The 18,091-nt window shown below is 45.5% G+C and overlaps 1 protein-coding gene across 13 annotated transcripts in view; it reads left to right on the top strand.

The window, feature by feature from the left end:
- The window catches only part of LOC306797239 (uncharacterized protein), a 252,033-nt gene that overhangs the window by 184,972 nt on the left and 48,970 nt on the right, over positions 1-18,091 (top strand). For 12 of the 13 annotated variants that reach the window (XM_079296500.1, XM_079296504.1, XM_079296501.1 and 9 more), the window contains 2 exons: positions 1,058-1,189; positions 2,016-2,147. In XM_079296500.1, coding sequence (XP_079152626.1) covers positions 1,058-1,189; positions 2,016-2,147 — 264 coding nt within the window. Of the gene's footprint in view, positions 1-1,057; positions 1,190-2,015; positions 2,148-8,807; positions 8,887-9,041; positions 9,271-9,431; positions 11,233-11,322; positions 11,497-12,042; positions 12,217-15,051; positions 15,243-15,379; positions 16,439-18,091 lie in introns of those variants that run through there. The other variant, XM_079296494.1, reaches the window with a different exon arrangement.

Below are 18,091 nucleotides of genomic sequence, written 5' to 3'. Positions count from 1 at the left end.
TTATATTTGTGTGTGTGTGTGTGTGTGTGTGTGCGTGTGTGAATGGACTGTACTTGTATCGCTCTTTCCTCGTCTTTCCGACCGCTCAAAGCACTCTCACACTACTTGTCATCATTCACACTCTGATGACGGGCTAAGTGCTCAAGGACACATCGACATGGACGAGCGGAGCCGGGGATCGAACCGCCGATCCTCTCACTGAAGGACGACCCTGCTCTCCACTTCTTCTTCTATGATGAAGTCACAGTTATAACAACAGAGTAACTTAAACAAAACACCAACTAGATCACAGAACACAATGACCTCACTCAGCCCAGACACTAAGCTCAGCCTCTTACTGTGAGATGACTTCTTCATGGTGGACGTGGTCCTTCTGAGCTTCTTGGTTCGACTCAAGCTGATCAGCTCCAAGCTGTGTGGATGAACCTGTGTGTTGGCGGAGAGGGTTTTCTCAGAGAGGAAGCGTATTCTGCTTCCTTGTAAGCACTTGATTGGAAAGAGAATTTGTTCTTCTCTTTCTCTGAAGGATGTGTTTTCTTCTTTCTGCAGGTAAGTTGTCCACTTCTCTTCTTCAGGATCCAAGAACAGAGTCCATTGTCGTCCAGTGAATTTAAGACCGTGACCTCGGATGTTCTTTTTACAAACAGCAGCGCTATGTTTCTGTGCCTCCTCGCAAGTGAAGTGAACTGCGTGGAATGGCCGAGAGCTGAGGGTGAAGCAGAGTTTGATGGTTTCAGGGACAGAGTTGCACCACAGGAAGTCCTGGGGCCCTCGTCCAATTAGATCCCAGCGTTGAGCCTGGATGAAAAGTCACACCCAGGTGTGATTGAACGTTACCGGGGTTGGTGTGAATCTGAAACTCAAATCAGGCTTTTGACTGCTCTGCAGGCCCTGCAGGCCTGTAGGCCCAAGTCTTTGTAGCACACCATGTCAGACCCCAACAAGAGCTTCAGACTTTTATCTTCTTGTTGATAGCTTCTAGTCTTCAGCAGCTTCTGGAGCTGAAGATTTAATAAGTGGATCTCCTTCTCTGGTGGTCTTCCTCTCTGTCTAACAGGAACCTCATGGAACTGGACTCTGATCAACCTGAACCCAGCTGTGTGTCCATGAAGAGTGACGTGTCCATGGAGCTGCCGCTGAATTTCAAAAGAATGTCCTTCGGAAAGAAGAAGCCTTCACAAAAGCGCGGGTAAGTCATCATCCAGGACAACCAGCGTTTACCCCGGAGGAAATGTCAAGAAACACCAGGTTCACACCTGCATTCTCTCTAGTGTCCACCAGGGGGCGACTCCTCTGGTTGTATAGAAGTCTATAGAAAATGACTCTACTTCTCTCTTGATTTATTACCTCAGTAAACATTGTAAACATGAGTTTATGTCTCAATCTCTAGTTTCAAGTCTTCTTCAATACAGCATGATGTTCATTTAGTACATTATGGTCCATTTAGAGTCACACAGACCATAAAGCAGGGGATGCTTTAGGGCGGGGCTACACGCTGATTGACAGGTCTCTACCAGAGACGTATACGGCGTCTCTACGTCATGACGACTACGTCCAGATATGGTCACTTCCTGTTCACTGGTTGCAAAAAAATAAGTTTGTGACGGTGAAATAGCCAAACTTGAGGCTTCAAAACATCAGTCCACAAACCAATGAGAGACGTCACCATGACGACGTCCACTTCTTACATACAGTCTGGAGTCCTTCCTCTTCTTGGGTACCGGGACCTTTATGAGTCCGAGGCTCTGGTTCCAAACCTCCCTGGTGGTGTGGAACTAAATAATAGCATGAGAACACTAGCTGGGTAGATAAAGGGACGAAGAGGCACCGCTAGAACTTTAATATCGTGACACTTGTTCTCCCAGAAAGATGAATAATAGAACAGAAATCTTTCAGTGTGAAGAGCTTCAGACTTTTATCTTCTTGTTGATAGCTTCTAGTCTTCAGCAGCTTCTGGAGCTGAAGATTTAATAAGTGGATCTCCTTCTCTGGTGGTCTTCCTCTCTGTCTGACAGGAACCTCATGGAACTGGACTCTGATCAACCTGAACCCAGCTGTGTGTCCATGAAGAGTGACAGGTCCATGGGGCCGCCGCTGTTTTTCAAAAGAATGTCCTTCGGAAAGAAGAAGCCTTCACAAAAGCGCGGGTAAGTCATCATCCAGGACAACCAGCGGAGGGTTCGGCTGCAGGGCAGCAGAGGCTGAATGGGGTTCAAAGCCAGTGGCGGCTGGTGGATTGTTTGTTGGGTCGGGCCATCCAATCAATTTCAGCAAATAGTATAATTCAATGCAAAAAAAAAAAAGTATCAAAAACGCATTCGTACTTTGCAGTTACATTGTTATCATTTATTCCAACACTGACATAATAAGGACATCTTATTCATACAATTCAGGATATTAATATATATATGTCATATAATAATAATATTCAGTGTAATATGAAATATAAATATCATGAATATATTATAATACAATATAAATACCATATAATCATAAATATACAATATAAATATCATGAATATATTATAATAAAATGTAAATACCATATAATCATAAATATACAATATAAATATCATGAATATATTATAATAAAATGTAAATATCATATATAGTCTGATAGAAGAAGTATATTTGAAGATGCCCCGATGAACCTTGTTTGTTGGAGAAACACCCATCAGTGCGGGGAGGAAACCTGCATGTTTTCATGATGATGAAGTTATTTGAAAAGGAACTTTGATGAAAGTGATTCTGATTGAACACATGCTACTGTGATAAAGTCAAGTATTAAAAAAACAATGTGTAAAGTCTGACAAACAACTTCAGATGATGGGAAATTATAACGACATCATCAAAATGTATCAGACGGTCAGTTAGCAGCTTGTCCTCCCTTTTCAGGAGACGGTCGAGTATGTTGTTGAATATTTGACTACTTCCTGTAGTTAGCATGTGCTGTGCATACACACCCACATAGTACATGTATGTGTGCGAGTGTATAAAGTATTAATATTGACAACTACAACACAACAACCTCTGTAGCCAGCCTCTGTTGTTCCCCATGTCCCAGCGTCCTGCTGGTCAGATCCACTGTCCCCACACAGAGGACATGGACGCCCTGTTCCAACAAATAAAGTTCCAGTTTCTAACTTGACATCTTCAAAAACAACTCGGCCTCTTCTACAAACGGACTTGGTGGACACCTGAATAAGCCTGTTATTACAAATTGTGTTTAATAACGACCTGCATTTTCATAGAAATCTGATCTTTTTCCTTTAAAATATTGAAACAAATATCATTGTGATGCTTTCTATCATAATCATTCACTTTGATGACTCGGCCCATTTTGGCTTTTACAGACTGTTGGACGTGAGCAACTCATCTTTCCAACAACAAAAGCTTTATCAGCTCGTAGTAAATATCGTTATTGATCTGATTTTTTGAATGCTGTCTGTGAACCTCTGGACAAGTCCTTCAATGAAGACGGGGTCGATGCTCCTCTTCTGCAGCTGGCTGAAGAGCATGTCCACATTTGGCATGATCTTGTGGAACAATGCCAGGAAGAAACAGAAAGTCTTGTCTTCAAGCATCCTCACGAAGCCCCCGGCCTCTCTGACAGCTGTGGATCAAAGTTCCCAGAGTCTCTGATGTTCTGGAAACACTTCAGGAGGTCGTCCTGGTGCTCGTACACAGTGTTTACAGCGCGACTCTGGAAGTTCCACCGTGTTGTGGAGGCTCGAGGAAGTCTATGCGCAACCATCTGGTCCAGCACTGGTTCGCTTGGGTGACCTGGAGAAGAAGGCACAGAATCCACCGAGGTCCGAAAAGAAGGTGTGGATCCTGGGGATGCGTGCTGTGGCCTGCTGCATGATGAGGTTCAGCTGGTGCGCGTAGCAGTGGACGTAGTGAGCGTTGTCGTAGACATCCAGTATCTTCCGCTGCACTCCGCCGGTGGCTCCCCTCATGACGGCAGCCCCGTCGTACGCTCGGGCGATACGTTTGTCGGTTTGTCCGTTTGGGAGGATGGTGCTCAGCCTCTCCGTGAGCGCTGCAGCGATGGTGTCAGCGGTCGCGTTCTGGATGGTGACGTACTCGAGAAAACGCTCTTGTACGTTACCGTTAGCATCGATGTAGCGTAGCACAAGCACCAGCTGGCAACAGAATCCACCAGTCCCTTGAACACGCCAGGGTTGTCCGAGGAGTCGGTCTCGTCATGCCCACGCAAAGCCAACTCAAAAGCCCCACAAAACTTCACACAATCAATTCTTTTTGATCAAACGTGCCGGTTTTTATCCACCTCCTCGTTGTTTCTTTACCGCAAGCCGGTGACCGTCGTCCAGCTGGGTAGCGAGAACACGCGAGATGAGAACGAGACACGGGCACTCCGGGAGAAAAAGACTATTATGAATACTGATGTTAAATTAAGCTATGATGAGTTTTCACTGTTAATTTAACATCTCTATTACATGTTGATGCCTCCATGACCAAGTTAAGCAGATGAGACTGAGGACAATATGTAGAAGAAAAGATGTTCACTTTGTCTAATATGTAGCTTGACAGAGTTCTCATGTGTGTCCTGGTGTTCTCATGTTTCCTTACCTCCTCATCCCTCACTCCCTACCCTGGTGTTCTCATGTTTCCTTACCTCCTCATCCCTCACTCCCTACCCTGGTGTTCTCATGTTTCCTTACCTCCTCATCCCTCACTCCCTACCCTGGTGTTCTCATGTTTCCTTACCTCCTCATCCCTCACTCCCTACCCTGGTGTTCTCATGTTTCCTTACCTCCTCATCCCTCACTCCCTACCCTGGTGTGCTCATGTTTCCTTACCTCCTCATCCCTCACTCCCTACCCTGGTGTTCTCATGTTTCCTTACCTCCTCATCCCTCACTCCTGTAACTGTCCGTGCTGGATCCGTCCCGTTGTTTTAAAGCTAAATAAATGATTAGCATGACGTCATGCAGCTAGCTAACCTGTCTGGTGTTCAGCTAGTACAGAAGCTTCATGTACTGCTTCCCTTTCCCGCGAGTCTGCTGTCTGAACACGAGAACACGCGAGATGAGAACGAGCACTCGCAGCCGTGGGCCAGATGAGGATGGTCCTCCCGGAAGTCTTTTTTAGGGCGCTGATTGGCTAGATTGTAAGTCACTCATTTATTTCTTTAATCAGTGATTGGCTAAGCTGCTTATTAGACCCGTCTTCCTTGGGCCAAATCGATCTGGCCCCAGCACGTGCACACGCAGGAGAGACGTGCACGGGGACAGCTGAGAGGACAAGCAGATATCCTATTTTACAAATATTACTGGGTATATTACACAGCTCAAAAACACAAATGTTGACAATTTGTATAATTTATTAATATAATTTATTTTTTAAATTAATAATATTATAATTCTTTTTTTTTCTTCTTTTTTTTGTGGCTCAAGGTGGGTGGCCCCGTGGCCCCGTGGCCCTCTATTGGCCGGCCACCACTGGCTGGTATTTATGAATGCAGACGGTATGATGGTCGATGGCGTCATGAACACAGACGCTCCTCTTTCTTTGTGATGCTGTATTGATGTGACCGACAGTTTGGGGATTTTAATTATCTGTAATCTCATATCTCATATTCATGGCCTACTTTCATTCTCTTGTTGATAGTTTCTTGTCTTCCAGAAGCTTCTGTAGCTGAAGATCAAAAAGTGAATTTCCTTTTTGTTCTCTCTGTCTAACAGGACTCTTAAGAGACCGGACTCTGATCAACCTGAACCCAGCGGTGTGTCCATGAGGAGTGACAGGTCCAAGGATATCCCGCTGTCTTTCAGAAACACTTGCCAAACGCCCAGGTAATGAATGATCCAGGGAACCAGTGGAGCGTTCATAAACACCTCTATTCTCACTGCTTTCATTCTCTTGACCGATTGGTAACAGAAACTCCTTCCTGTTTCGAAAGCGTCTAAAACTATTTTGTGATTATGTCGTTTTCTGAGGCGCTAAACGAAGTTGTCGGCTCCTTCAAACTGGCTCGTTTGTCACCTGCTGCTCTTTAAAGTGAAGGGTGCTAGCCTCGAAGTTAGCCACAACTTTGGATCGGGCAGCCATGTAGCGTTTACCCCGGAGGAAATGTCAAGAAACACCAGGTTCACACCTGCATTCTCTCTAGTGACCACCAGGGGGCGACTCCTCTGGTTGTATAGAAGTCTATAGAAAATGACTCTACTTCTCTCTTGATTTATTCCCTCAGTAAACATTGTAAACATGAGTTTATGTCTCAATCTCTAGTTTCAAGTCTTCTTCAATACAGCATGATGTTCATTTAGTACATTATGGTCCATTTAGAGTCACACAGACCATAAAGCAGGGGATGCTTTAGGGCGGGGCTACACGGTGATTGACAGGTCTCTAATAGAGACGTGTACGGCGTCTCTACGTCACGACGACTACGTCCAGATATGGTCACTTCCTGTTCACTGGTTGCAAAAAACAACAAGTTGGCAACGGCGAAATGGCCAAACTTGAGGCTCAAAACATCAGTCCACATACCAATGAGAGACGTCACCATGACGACGTCCACTTCTTACATAGAGTCTGGAGTCCTTCCTCTTCTTGGGTACCGGGACCTTTATGAGTCCGAGGCTCTGGTTCCAAACCTCCCTGGTGGTGTGGAACTAAATAACAGCATGAGAACACTAGCTGGGTAGATAAAGGGACGAAGAGGCACCGCTAGAACTTTAATATCGTGACACTCGTTCTCCCAGAAAGACGAAAAATGGAGCAGAAATCTGACTGATGAAAGATCCGGGTATTTTCCTCTGAAATCTTGACTCGTAAGTCCACTTTCATAGGAATGAACGAAGCGCTGCCTCCGAACGCTGTATCCAGTACCCTGAATACATCGGTTCCCAAAGTTATTAGGCCACGCACCCCCCCCCCCTCACCTTAAAACAACAGAGCCATTTATAGCCGCATAAAAATCGGACCAATGAGAGAACAGTTTGCTCGCGCGTGGCGTTTGTTTCCAAGATAAAAAAGACAAAAGCTCTTCCTGCACCGTGCCTTCTGAAAGGTAACGGACGTTCACCAGACGATTGGCCAGATTGGCCACATCTGTAGACTCGTCAGACTACAGTGGGAAGGCTGATCCAGCAATGTGGGGTTCCTCTGTGACGGCAAGGAGGGCGGTCTCGGTTGAGTAGCCTGAATGAAACCAGACTGGTGTGGGTCAAGAAGCTTGTTCTGGTTGAGGTACGCATTGGCCTATAATTCTTTACATCGGAAGCGTTGCTTTCTTTAAAACAGGGTTTGGTCTGTTGTGTCTTTCTAACCCTGGTTTGGTGCAGTGTTTGAAGGTGTTTTTACACACGGAACTGCAAAGAAATGCAGCCGGGACAGTGGGATCAGCAGCACGATCAAGACTTCACTGTGTGGAGCAGGGGGGTCAAACTCATCTTCACTCTGGGGCCACATCAGCATCACGGTCCTCAAAGGGCCGGTTGTAAATGTCAGACGTGGAAATGTAACGACTCCGAACATCTTCAGTTTAGTTTCCGGGATATCTGTGACTTCCACAACACGTACTCAGCAGACATAGAGGTTATTGTTTCCATGGTTAATGGCGGACAGTTGAACGGCTTTCAGGGCGATAAGCCCCGCCCCCTCTCCGGCGCGTCCAGTGCGAATGAACACAAATAGCCCCGGAGAGACCGGCGGCGTGAACGGCTCAACTCAACTTCTGTTTTACACTCAAACATCTCCGCGACTTATTGAGTGGCGTAAGAATCGCGCGACACAACGAATCGATCATGAAATTCGTTGCCAACTCTTTTATGAATCGATTTTATCGATTCGTTGTTGCAGCTCGACAGACAATTGGAACAGCAGCTTACTTGATGACATCATCACCTCAGCTGGTCTCATGACTTTCATCCGTTTTGTTCTGTAAAGTATTTTCACAATCAAACTAAATATGACAACCCTGCTGTTTTCGTTTTCATTTGAAATCAAAAATGATATATTATTATTTACATATATATACATATACATGTATAAATAAATATATCACCAGTGTTGTGATCTGATTATAGCCTCACAAAGTATTAAAATAGATCTTGTAGTACAGAACTGTGGTCTCTTTAGGATGGCTATGCTGTTTTCGAGCAGAAGCCTACAAATAGGGGGCGTGAAAGAGGTTAAACAACTAACTTCTTCCCTCAAAACATCCTAAAATGACTTTCTGTGACTTAACAACAGTAGTATTTAGAAGTTTCAACTTCCAGTTGTGTGATTTCTCCTCCGCCATTGTTTCCTGTTGCTGGTGCAAAATGCATTCTGGGATATTTGGCTGTCCCAAGTACAGACAAGTCACCTCCGATGCGTCCCCGGTAAAATGGGCGGAGCCACATCCGGGCATTAGGACCGTGCTTGGCTGGATGTGGACTTTGAATTGGAACAGTACTTGGGCTGAGACTGATGACGTTTCACAAGTCCACGAGTTCACAAGTACAGAGAAGTACACATGTTGAGAAAGACACCATCACTCGTTGGAATCCTCTTTATGGGTTGTTGCATCTCCTGTCCACCTGTTGTGATCGTTTTAATGTCGGCACACAGACAACATGCTGTCTCATCACTTCCACTTTCTATCTCATCATTTCGACCATGGGGATATTTTTATTTTCACATCTAACTTTTTATTTTTGCTGGCAGATTCGCGGGCCACATAAAATGACGTGGCGGGCCGTATGTTTGACACCCCTGGTCTGGAGGAACCGTCCTTGTGTTGGTCTCTGTGTGGACAGACACAGTGTGAGATGATTGTTCATGATTCCTCCACAGAGAGGACCAGCAGAGCTCAGAGGTTCCCAGAGGTCCGTCTGCCCAGCAGCATCAAACACACCTGGACTCCATATTCATGGTCTGTACATGTACAACTGCTGTTACATCTCTTGTGTTCACAATCATCTCCGTGCTGCACTCTGTAGACCAGTGGATCGTCAGTCTGTCCAACATGGATCTGATGTTTGCTTCCATGCTTTTAGTTTGTGTCATTCATAGAATCTTCTGTTCCAGCTGCTGGAGGAGAACATCGTCACTTTTGTGAAGAACGAGCTGCAGAAGATCCAGAAGGTTGTGAGTTCAGATTACCCAGAATGCTTAGAGAGTCAGAGGGAGGATGAGGAGGTGCTGGACGGTGAGGATGAAGAGCAGAGGAGGAGCAGCAGAGAGGAGTTTGTGAAGATCACAATGAACTTCCTGAGGAGAATGAAGCAGGAGGAGCTGGCTGACTGTCTGCAGAGCAGTAAGAGGATTTCTCTAAAGATTCAACATGCTGGATAAATGTGACGTTTACTGAAGTCTCAAGAGATGGACCAACATGTATTCATAGACTCATTCTGTGAGGAAATGACATGTTGAAGTCTGTTCTTTGACTCATTGATCTTCTTTGTTGTGTTCATTCAGGACTTCCTGCAGTTTGTCAGCGTGAACTCAAATCTAACCTGAAGAAGAAGTTCCAGTGTGTGTTTGAGGGGATCGCTAAAGCAGGAAACCCAACCCTTCTGAATGAGATGTACACAGAGCTCTACATCACAGAGGGAGGGACTGCAGGGGTCAATGATCAACATGAGGTCAGACAGATTGAAACAGCATCCAGGAAACCACACAGACCAGAAACAACCATCAGACAAGAAGACCTCTTTAAAGCCTCACCTGGAGCAGAGGAACCAATCAGAACAGTGATGACAAAGGGAGTGGCTGGCATTGGGAAAACAGTCCTAACACAGAAGTTCACTCTGGACTGGGCTGAAGACAAAGACCACCAGGACATACTGTTCACATTTCCATTCACCTTCAGAGAGCTGAATGTGCTGAAAGAGAAACAGTTCAGCTTGGTGCAACTTGTTCATCACTTCTTCAGTGAAACCAAAGCAGCAGGAATCTGCAGGTTTGAAGAGTTCCTGGTTCTGTTCATCTTTGACGGTCTGGATGAGTGTCGACTTCCTCTGGACTTCACCAACAATGAGGTCCTGACTGATGTTACAGAGTCCACCTCAGTGGATGTGCTGCTGACAAACCTCTTCAGGGGGAAACTGCTTCCCTCTGCTCGCCTCTGGATCACCACACGACCTGCAGCAGCCAATCAGATCCCTGCTGAGTGTGTTGGCATGGTGACAGAGGTCAGAGGGTTCACTGACCCACAGAAGGAGGAGTACTTCAGGAAGCGATTCAGAGATGAGGAGCAGGCCAGAGGGATCATCTCCCACATCAAGACCTCACGAAGCCTCCACATCATGTGCCACATCCCAGTCTTCTGCTGGATCACTGCTACAGTTCTGGAGGACGTGTTGAAGACCAGAGAGGGAGGAGAGCTGCCCAAGACCCTGACTGAGATGTACATCCACTTCCTGGTGGTTCAGTCCAAACTGAAGAAGGTCAAGTATGATGGAGGAGCTGAGACGGATCCACACTGGAGTCCAGAGAGCAGGAAGATGACCGAGTCTCTGGGAAAACTGGCTTTTGATCAGCTGCAGAAAGGGAACCTGATCTTCTATGAATCCGACCTGACAGAGTGTGGCATCGACATCAGAGCAGCCTCAGTGTACTCAGGAGTGTTCACACAGGTCTTTAGAGAGGAGAGAGGACTGTACCAGGACAAGGTCTTCTGCTTCGTCCATCTGAGTGTTCAGGAGTTTCTGGCTGCTCTTCATGTCCATCTGACCTTCATCAACTCTGGAGTCAATCTGCTGTCAGAAGAACCAACAACCTCCCGTTGGTCTAAAGTCTTTAGAGGCAAACCTGAACCAACACGTCTCTACCAGAGTGCTGTGGACAAGGCCTTACAGAGTCCAAATGGACACCTGGACTTGTTCCTGCGCTTCCTCCTGGGTCTTTCACTGAAGACCAATCAGAGTCTCCTACGAGGTCTGCTGACACAGACAGGAAGTAGCTCACAGACCAATCAGGAAACAGTCCAGTACATCAAGAAGAAGATCAATGAGGATGTGTCTCCAGAGAAAAGCATCAATCTGTTCCACTGTCTGAATGAACTGAATGATGGTTCTCTAGTGGAGGAGATCCAACAGGCCCTGAGGTCAGGACGTCTCCACACAGATGAACTGTCTCCTGCTCAGTGGTCAGCTCTGGTCTTCATCTTACTGTCATCAGAAGAAGATCTGGACGTGTTTGACCTGAAGAAATACTTTGCTTCAGAGGAGGCTCTTCTGAGGCTGCTGCCAGTGGTCAAAGCCTCCAACAAAGCTCTGTAGGTAGACTTTAACAATCAATGAAGACTATATTTCAACAGGAGAGACGATATAAATAACGTATTACTTGTTTTCTGTTGCTTCTTCAGACTGAGTGGCTGTAACCTCTCAGAGAGAAGCTGTGAAGCTCTGTCCTCAGTCCTCAGCTCCCAGTCCTCTAGTCTGAGAGACCTGGACCTGAGTCACAACGACCTGCAGGATTCAGGAGTGAAGCTGCTGTCTGCTGTTCTGGAGAGTCCACACTGTGAACTGGAGACTCTCAGGTCAGATCACGTTACGCTTTGTCTCAAATGATTTGAGACACCTCTCTTAACTTTAGAGGGTAACTTGGACCTTTGTCCTTGTGTCTAAGTGACTAATGGGGACAAGTTGGTCCAGTATTGAGGGAGGACGCTGCAGACGGCAGCCGCTAAACGGTCTGCAATGTCATCACTCGGGGCAACTCGTCAACGTACGTCTATGAATAGAGCTTGTTGTTGCCACAGACAGGCTCAGATTGTTGTTATAAGTAACGGACATATTCAGCTTCACTTTCTGTACTCCAACACAACTAACTCTGACTAAAGCGGTGTCCAATGGCACTCCTCTCTCCTACTTTGGCAACAAGTCACATGAAACATGAAACGGAATGAGAAAGGTCAGAACAACGTTTTACTTCCTCGTGTTCTCTCTCAATACTTGACCAAGTTCAGGAACTGCTGTCCCCGTTAGTCACTCAAGACACGATAACATGGAAAGAAATAGGAATCAGGTTGAAAAATGCAGCTGCTTAGCAAACATTTTAACATGGATGCCATTGTTTCCTTCAGTCTGACACACTGCAACCTCTCAGAGAGAAGCTGTGAAGCTCTGTCCTCAGTCCTCAGCTCCCAGTCCTCTAGTCTGAGAGACCTGGACCTGAGTAACAACGACCTGCAGGATTCAGGAGTGAAGCTGCTGTCTGCTGGACTGGAGAGTCCACACTGTGAACTGGAGACTCTCAGGTCAGGATTAACTCACCCATTCAACTGTTATATTACTATCATACTGTATGACTATTTAAATCAGATTTACATCAGATGATGAACTGCAGACCTGCGGAGGAATGTGTCAAAGGACCTTTAACTGAACGTTAGCTTCTAGAGCAGACTGGGCATTGTACGGCCCGCGGGAGGTCATTGGGAAATTCCTAAGACTAGTCGGGAGAAGAAAGTATATGTTTGTGAGTCAATATCAAATAATACAGAGTCTGATGAATGAACAAAGTTGCCATGTTAATGTATTTGCCTGCAGGCAAGCAGAGAGCAAATCTCACAGACACGTATTGCAGAGTCTTGTGAGGAATGCCCCAAGAATCATCTCCGTACATGTTTATTTATACCTCAGAGACAGAGAAAAGGAGCAGAGAAGGGAGGGGCTGAAAGTGGAGGACAGTCATACGTGTGCACTGTGCAATGCCTGCTATGTTCTCTGCATTACAAGAACAGGCCCGGTTCTCTGCCGAGGCCATATATGGCCTGCAAATGCTTCTTCTGTGCTCTTTGCCCCGTATGGATGTTTCATGTCACAGCGGGCGCTGTCCTCCTCCAGAGAACTATGCAGAGAGCATGAAACAAACAGTTTTTCCTTTTGCAGAGGTCATTGGGAAATTAGGAATAAAAGGTAAATAAGTGTACCTCATGCACAGAATAGAGCTGCATGGCTTTTATTTTGAAGGCGACTTGTTGTGTTTTTTCTTCTCAATGTACGTATGTTCTGAACGTATGTGAGCAGCAGCGTCACTGCAATGTGTTGGTGAACTGAGTTTAGGGAGATGTGAGTCAGCTGTTAGCCCTCAACAATGTCAGCCTGTGTTAAAACAGAAAGACTGACACAGAGAGTAGAGTTTCATCAAAACATGGACTTTAAAGTGTTTCTTCACTGAAGTCAAAGGTAAAGCCGTGTGCTTAGTTTGTGGAGAACAAGTCAGTGTTGAAGGATTACAATGTGAATCGTCATTACGAGAAGAAACAGGAAACACTGACGGATGCAGAGCGGACAGGACGTCTGAGGCTTTGCTAGCTAAGCTGCAACAGCAACGAGGCCTTTTTACCGAGCTTCACACATCCAGGGATGCAGCCGCCAAGACCGGCTTTGTGATGTCACACTAAAACCAGTCAGCCATTCTCTGATGGGGAGTTCATCAAAGAGTGTTTGGTGGACTCTGCTGCACTACGAGGCCCCCAGAAAAAAGAGGCATTGGAGAATGTGCAGCTCTCAGGCGCACTGTAACGAGGAGGATCGAGGACATGGAGGGGAATCTGGAGCTCCAGCTGCAAAGAAGAGCAGACCATTTCCAACTTTTCTCCTTGGCTCTGGACCAGAGCTGCGATGTCCGACACAGCAAGTGACTCATCTTTGTACGTGGGATAAGGAAAGACTTGGTGATTACAGAGGAGCTGCAGCAATGCAGTCAATGAAAGGGACGACGGCGGAGTGACGTGTGCACGGAGGTAATGCATGCTTCCACAAGCTGGGACTGAAATGGGACAAACTGGCATGTGTCTCAACCGACGGTTGTCCAGATCTGACGGGAGAAATGTCGACTTTTGAAGCGGATGCAAGATGACGTGACTGAAATCAACCCGGAACTGAACTTGGTATGTTTGCATTGCATGACACATCAACATGTGTTGTGTGAGTCAGTGCTCAAACTGAAGCACGCTGTTGATGCTGTAACTGAAACAGTTAACGTCATCGGGGCACGAGCATTGAAGCACAGACAGCTTGTTGCACTCTTGGAGCAGCATGAGACTGAACACAGTGACAGGCTAACACAGCGGTCAGTGGCTCAGCCTGGGCAAAGTGCTGACCAGAGTTCAGAGTTCAGGACCTGAGAGCAGAGATTCAGGAGCTTTGTGAGAAGGCAAGAACATCCCAGAGCTCTCTGGTGTAAACTGGATGACAGATCTTTCATTTGCCGTTGGTGTGACGGCACTAATGAATGATCTGAATACCAAACTGCAAGGCGAGGGCCTCTCTGCACATGCCATGCACAGCCTGGTGAAGGCCTTCATGACAGATGCAGGGAACACTCTCACCCACCTGCACACCCTGAAAGAAGCCACTCCATCAGTTGAACATCTCCACAGGTCTCATCCATGTTAGGGGCGCTGCGTGGTGAGTTCAAGGCCATTTCAAGACGTCAACAGTTGAGAGTGAAACATGACGTCTTCTCCTTCACGTGCAGTGTGGATCATGCTCCCAGTGATGTTCAGCTCCAACTCATTGAGCTGCAGTCTGATGCGGTCCTGCAGAGCACTTTAAGTCAGTGTCACTGCTGGATTTGTATTCTTCTCTCAAAGAGGAGAAGGTTCCACATGAGGAGGCGTGCTCAGAAGATGTTGCTTCTCTTTGGATCGACCTACATCTGTGAACAAACATTCTCTGTGAAGTGGAGTAGAAGTACAACGTTAAATCAAATACAAATACTCAAGCAAAGTACCTTGAATGTGTACTTAAGTACAGTACTTCAGCAAATATAGGAGTTGCATTCCACCACTGATCATAACATTTACTCTCAGCACTCACAGCTGATCAGCACCAACAACATGCTGCTTGATATAAAGAGGTGGAGTCATGATGAGCAGGACTGAGTTCAGTCTGTTGGTCCGGCCCTCCACAACACTCCCTGTTCCTCATGCGGCCCCTTGGGGACAATAGTTGCCCCCCTGGTCTAGACTCAGAATCACCTTCCAGCAGGATGTTCCAGCTTCATCCTGAACTTGTATCTGAACTAAAGATGGACCAGAACGTAGCGCCACATGTTCACAGAGGCTTCTTCTGTGTGTGGTTTGCAGGCTGTCAGGCTGTCTGGTCACAGAGGAAGGCGGTGTTTCTCTGGACTCAGCTCTGAGGTCCAACCCCTCCCACCTGAGAGTGCTGGACCTGAGCTACAATGGTCCAGGACTGAGGCTGCTGTCTGACCTCCATCCTCCCATCAGGGTGGAGCCTGCTGGAGACCGATGGTTGAGACCAGGTCTGAGGAAATGTAAGTGTTGATTGAGATCCATCCATGAAGACAAAGCATCTTCACACTGTGACATCACTCATTCACATCTCTGATGTCATCATCAAACACATGACAGATGAATAACTGCAGCTGTGTTGTCTTGTTCTCTCCATCAGATTCCTGTGAACTCACACTCGACACAAACACAGTGCACAGAAGACTCAAACTGTCTGACAACAACAGGAAGGTGACACGTGTGAGAGAGGTTCAGTCATATCCTGATCATCCAGACAGGTTTGATGAGTGTCATCAGCTGATGTGTAGAACTGGTCTGACTGGTCGCTGTTACTGGGAGGTCGAGTGGAGAGGAGAGGTTTATATATCAGTGAGTTACAGAGGAATCAGCAGGAGAGGAGACAGTGAAGACTGTAGGTTTGGATGGAATGATCAGTCCTGGAGTCTGGAGTGCGCTGGTGGTTGTTACGATGTCTGGCACAATAAGACAAGAACACTCACCTCCTCCTCCTCCTCCTCCTCCTCCTCCTCCTCCTCCTCCTCCTCCTCCTCCTCCTCCTCCTCCTCCTCCTCTGATAGAGTAGCAGTGTATGTGGACTGTCCTGCTGGCTCTCTGTCCTTCTACAGAGTCTCCTCAGACACACTGACCCACATCTACACCTTCAACACCACATTCACTGAACCTCTGTATCCTGGCTTTGGGTTCTACTGGTTCGGTTCTGGTCCTGGTTCTGGTTCTGGTTCCTCGGTGTCTCTGTAGGTCTGTGGGCGTCTGAAGCATCATAATGCGGTGAAATGTTAATCATGGAACAAAGATGAGTTGATAAGTCTGCTCACACTCATAATGCTGGTGGTGAGTTTCTTCCTGAGCTCTTTGTGACGTTAAAGAACATAAAGATGAAGATCAGAAGCAGTTCAGTGCTGCATCATCTTCTGTTGAAGGAGTTCTTCATGTGGAACTGTGTACTCGTGTACTTTGAGTTCACAGAAACTTTCTCTGTGCAATGAACCAGCTGTTGAGCAGATCCCAGTGACTCTAATCTGTCTGTTATTAGAATACATGTGTTCATCAAATGATTCATATTGATGGAAATGATCAGTACTTCACATTGTAAACGTGTACTTCTACTGCTTTAAAGATGGAAGCTGTATTTCATCAAGTACCTTCTGTGTTTGGATTGGATTATGGTTTTGGTCTCAATAAAAGTACTAAATTGGTGTATTTGTGTATTTGTTGTCTTCCTCAGAACTACTGCGATGATGAAAGAACCAGTTAAGATTTATGAATATGATGAATATCTGATAACATGAATATGTATTTAATGAATGTACCCAATGAACCAGTACACCAGTACTACACCTCAGAGGTACATGTAGTACTTTATACTGTACTACACCTCAGAGGTACATGTAGTACTTTATACTGTACTACACCTCAGAGGTACATGTAGTACTTTATACTGTACTACACCTCAGAGGTACATGTAGTACTTTATACTGTACTACATCTCAGAGGTACATGTAGTACTTTATACTGTACTACACCTCAGAGGTACATGTTGTACTTTATACTGTACTACACCTCAGAGGTACATGTTGTACTTTATACTGTACTACACCTCAGAGGTACATGTTGTACTTTATACTGTACTACACCTCAGAGGTACATGTTGTACTTTATACTGTACTACACTTCAGAGGTACATGTAGTACTTTATACTGTACTACACCTCAGAGGTACATGTTGTACTTTATACTGTACTACACCTCAGAGGTACATGTAGTACTTTATACTGTACTACACCTCAGAGGTACATGTAGTACTTTATACTGTACTACACCTCAGAGGTACATGTAGTACTTTATACTGTACTACATCTCAGAGGTACATGTAGTACTTTATACTGTACTACACCTCAGAGGTACATGTTGTACTTTATACTGTACTACACCTCAGAGGTACATGTTGTACTTTATACTGTACTACACCTCAGAGGTACATGTTGTACTTTATACTGTACTACACCTCAGAGGTACATGTAGTACTTTATACTGTACGACACCTCAGAGGTACATGTAGTACTTTATACTGTACTACATCTCAGAGGTACATGTAGTACTTTATACTGTACTACACCTCAGAGGTACATGTTGTACTTTATACTGTACTACACCTCAGAGGTACATGTTGTACTTTATACTGTACTACACCTCAGAGGTACATGTAGTACTTTATACTGTACTACACCTCAGAGGTACATGTAGTACTTTATACTGTACTACATCTCAGAGGTACATGTAGTACTTTATACTGTACTACACCTCAGAGGTACATGTTGTACTTTATACTGTACTACACCTCAGAGGTACATGTTGTACTTTATACTGTACTACACCTCAGAGGTACATGTACTTTATACTGTACTACACCTCAGAGGTACATGTAGTACTTTATACTGTACTACACCTCAGAGGTACATGTACTTTATACTGTACGACACTTCAGAGGTACATGTTGTACTTTATACTGTACTACATCTCAGAGGTACATGTACTTTATACTGTACTACACCTCAGAGGTACATGTAGTACTTTATACTGTACTACACCTCAGAGGTACATGTACTTTATACTGTACGACACTTCAGAGGTACATGTTGTACTTTATACTGTACTACATCTCAGAGGTACATGTACTTTATACTGTACGACACTTCAGAGGTACATGTTGTACTTTATACTGTACTACATCTCAGAGGTACATGTTGTACTTTATACTGTACTACACCTCAGAGGTACATGTTGTACTTCTTAGTAAAAAGTACAACAGCACATCTGTTTTCAAACATTCTATAAATGGTGTTATGTAACAT

Source organism: Melanostigma gelatinosum, assembly GCF_949748355.1.
Source record: "Melanostigma gelatinosum genome assembly, chromosome: 24".
Lineage (NCBI taxonomy): Eukaryota > Metazoa > Chordata > Actinopteri > Perciformes > Zoarcidae > Melanostigma > Melanostigma gelatinosum.
This window is presented reverse-complemented; position numbering and strand designations above follow the sequence as displayed.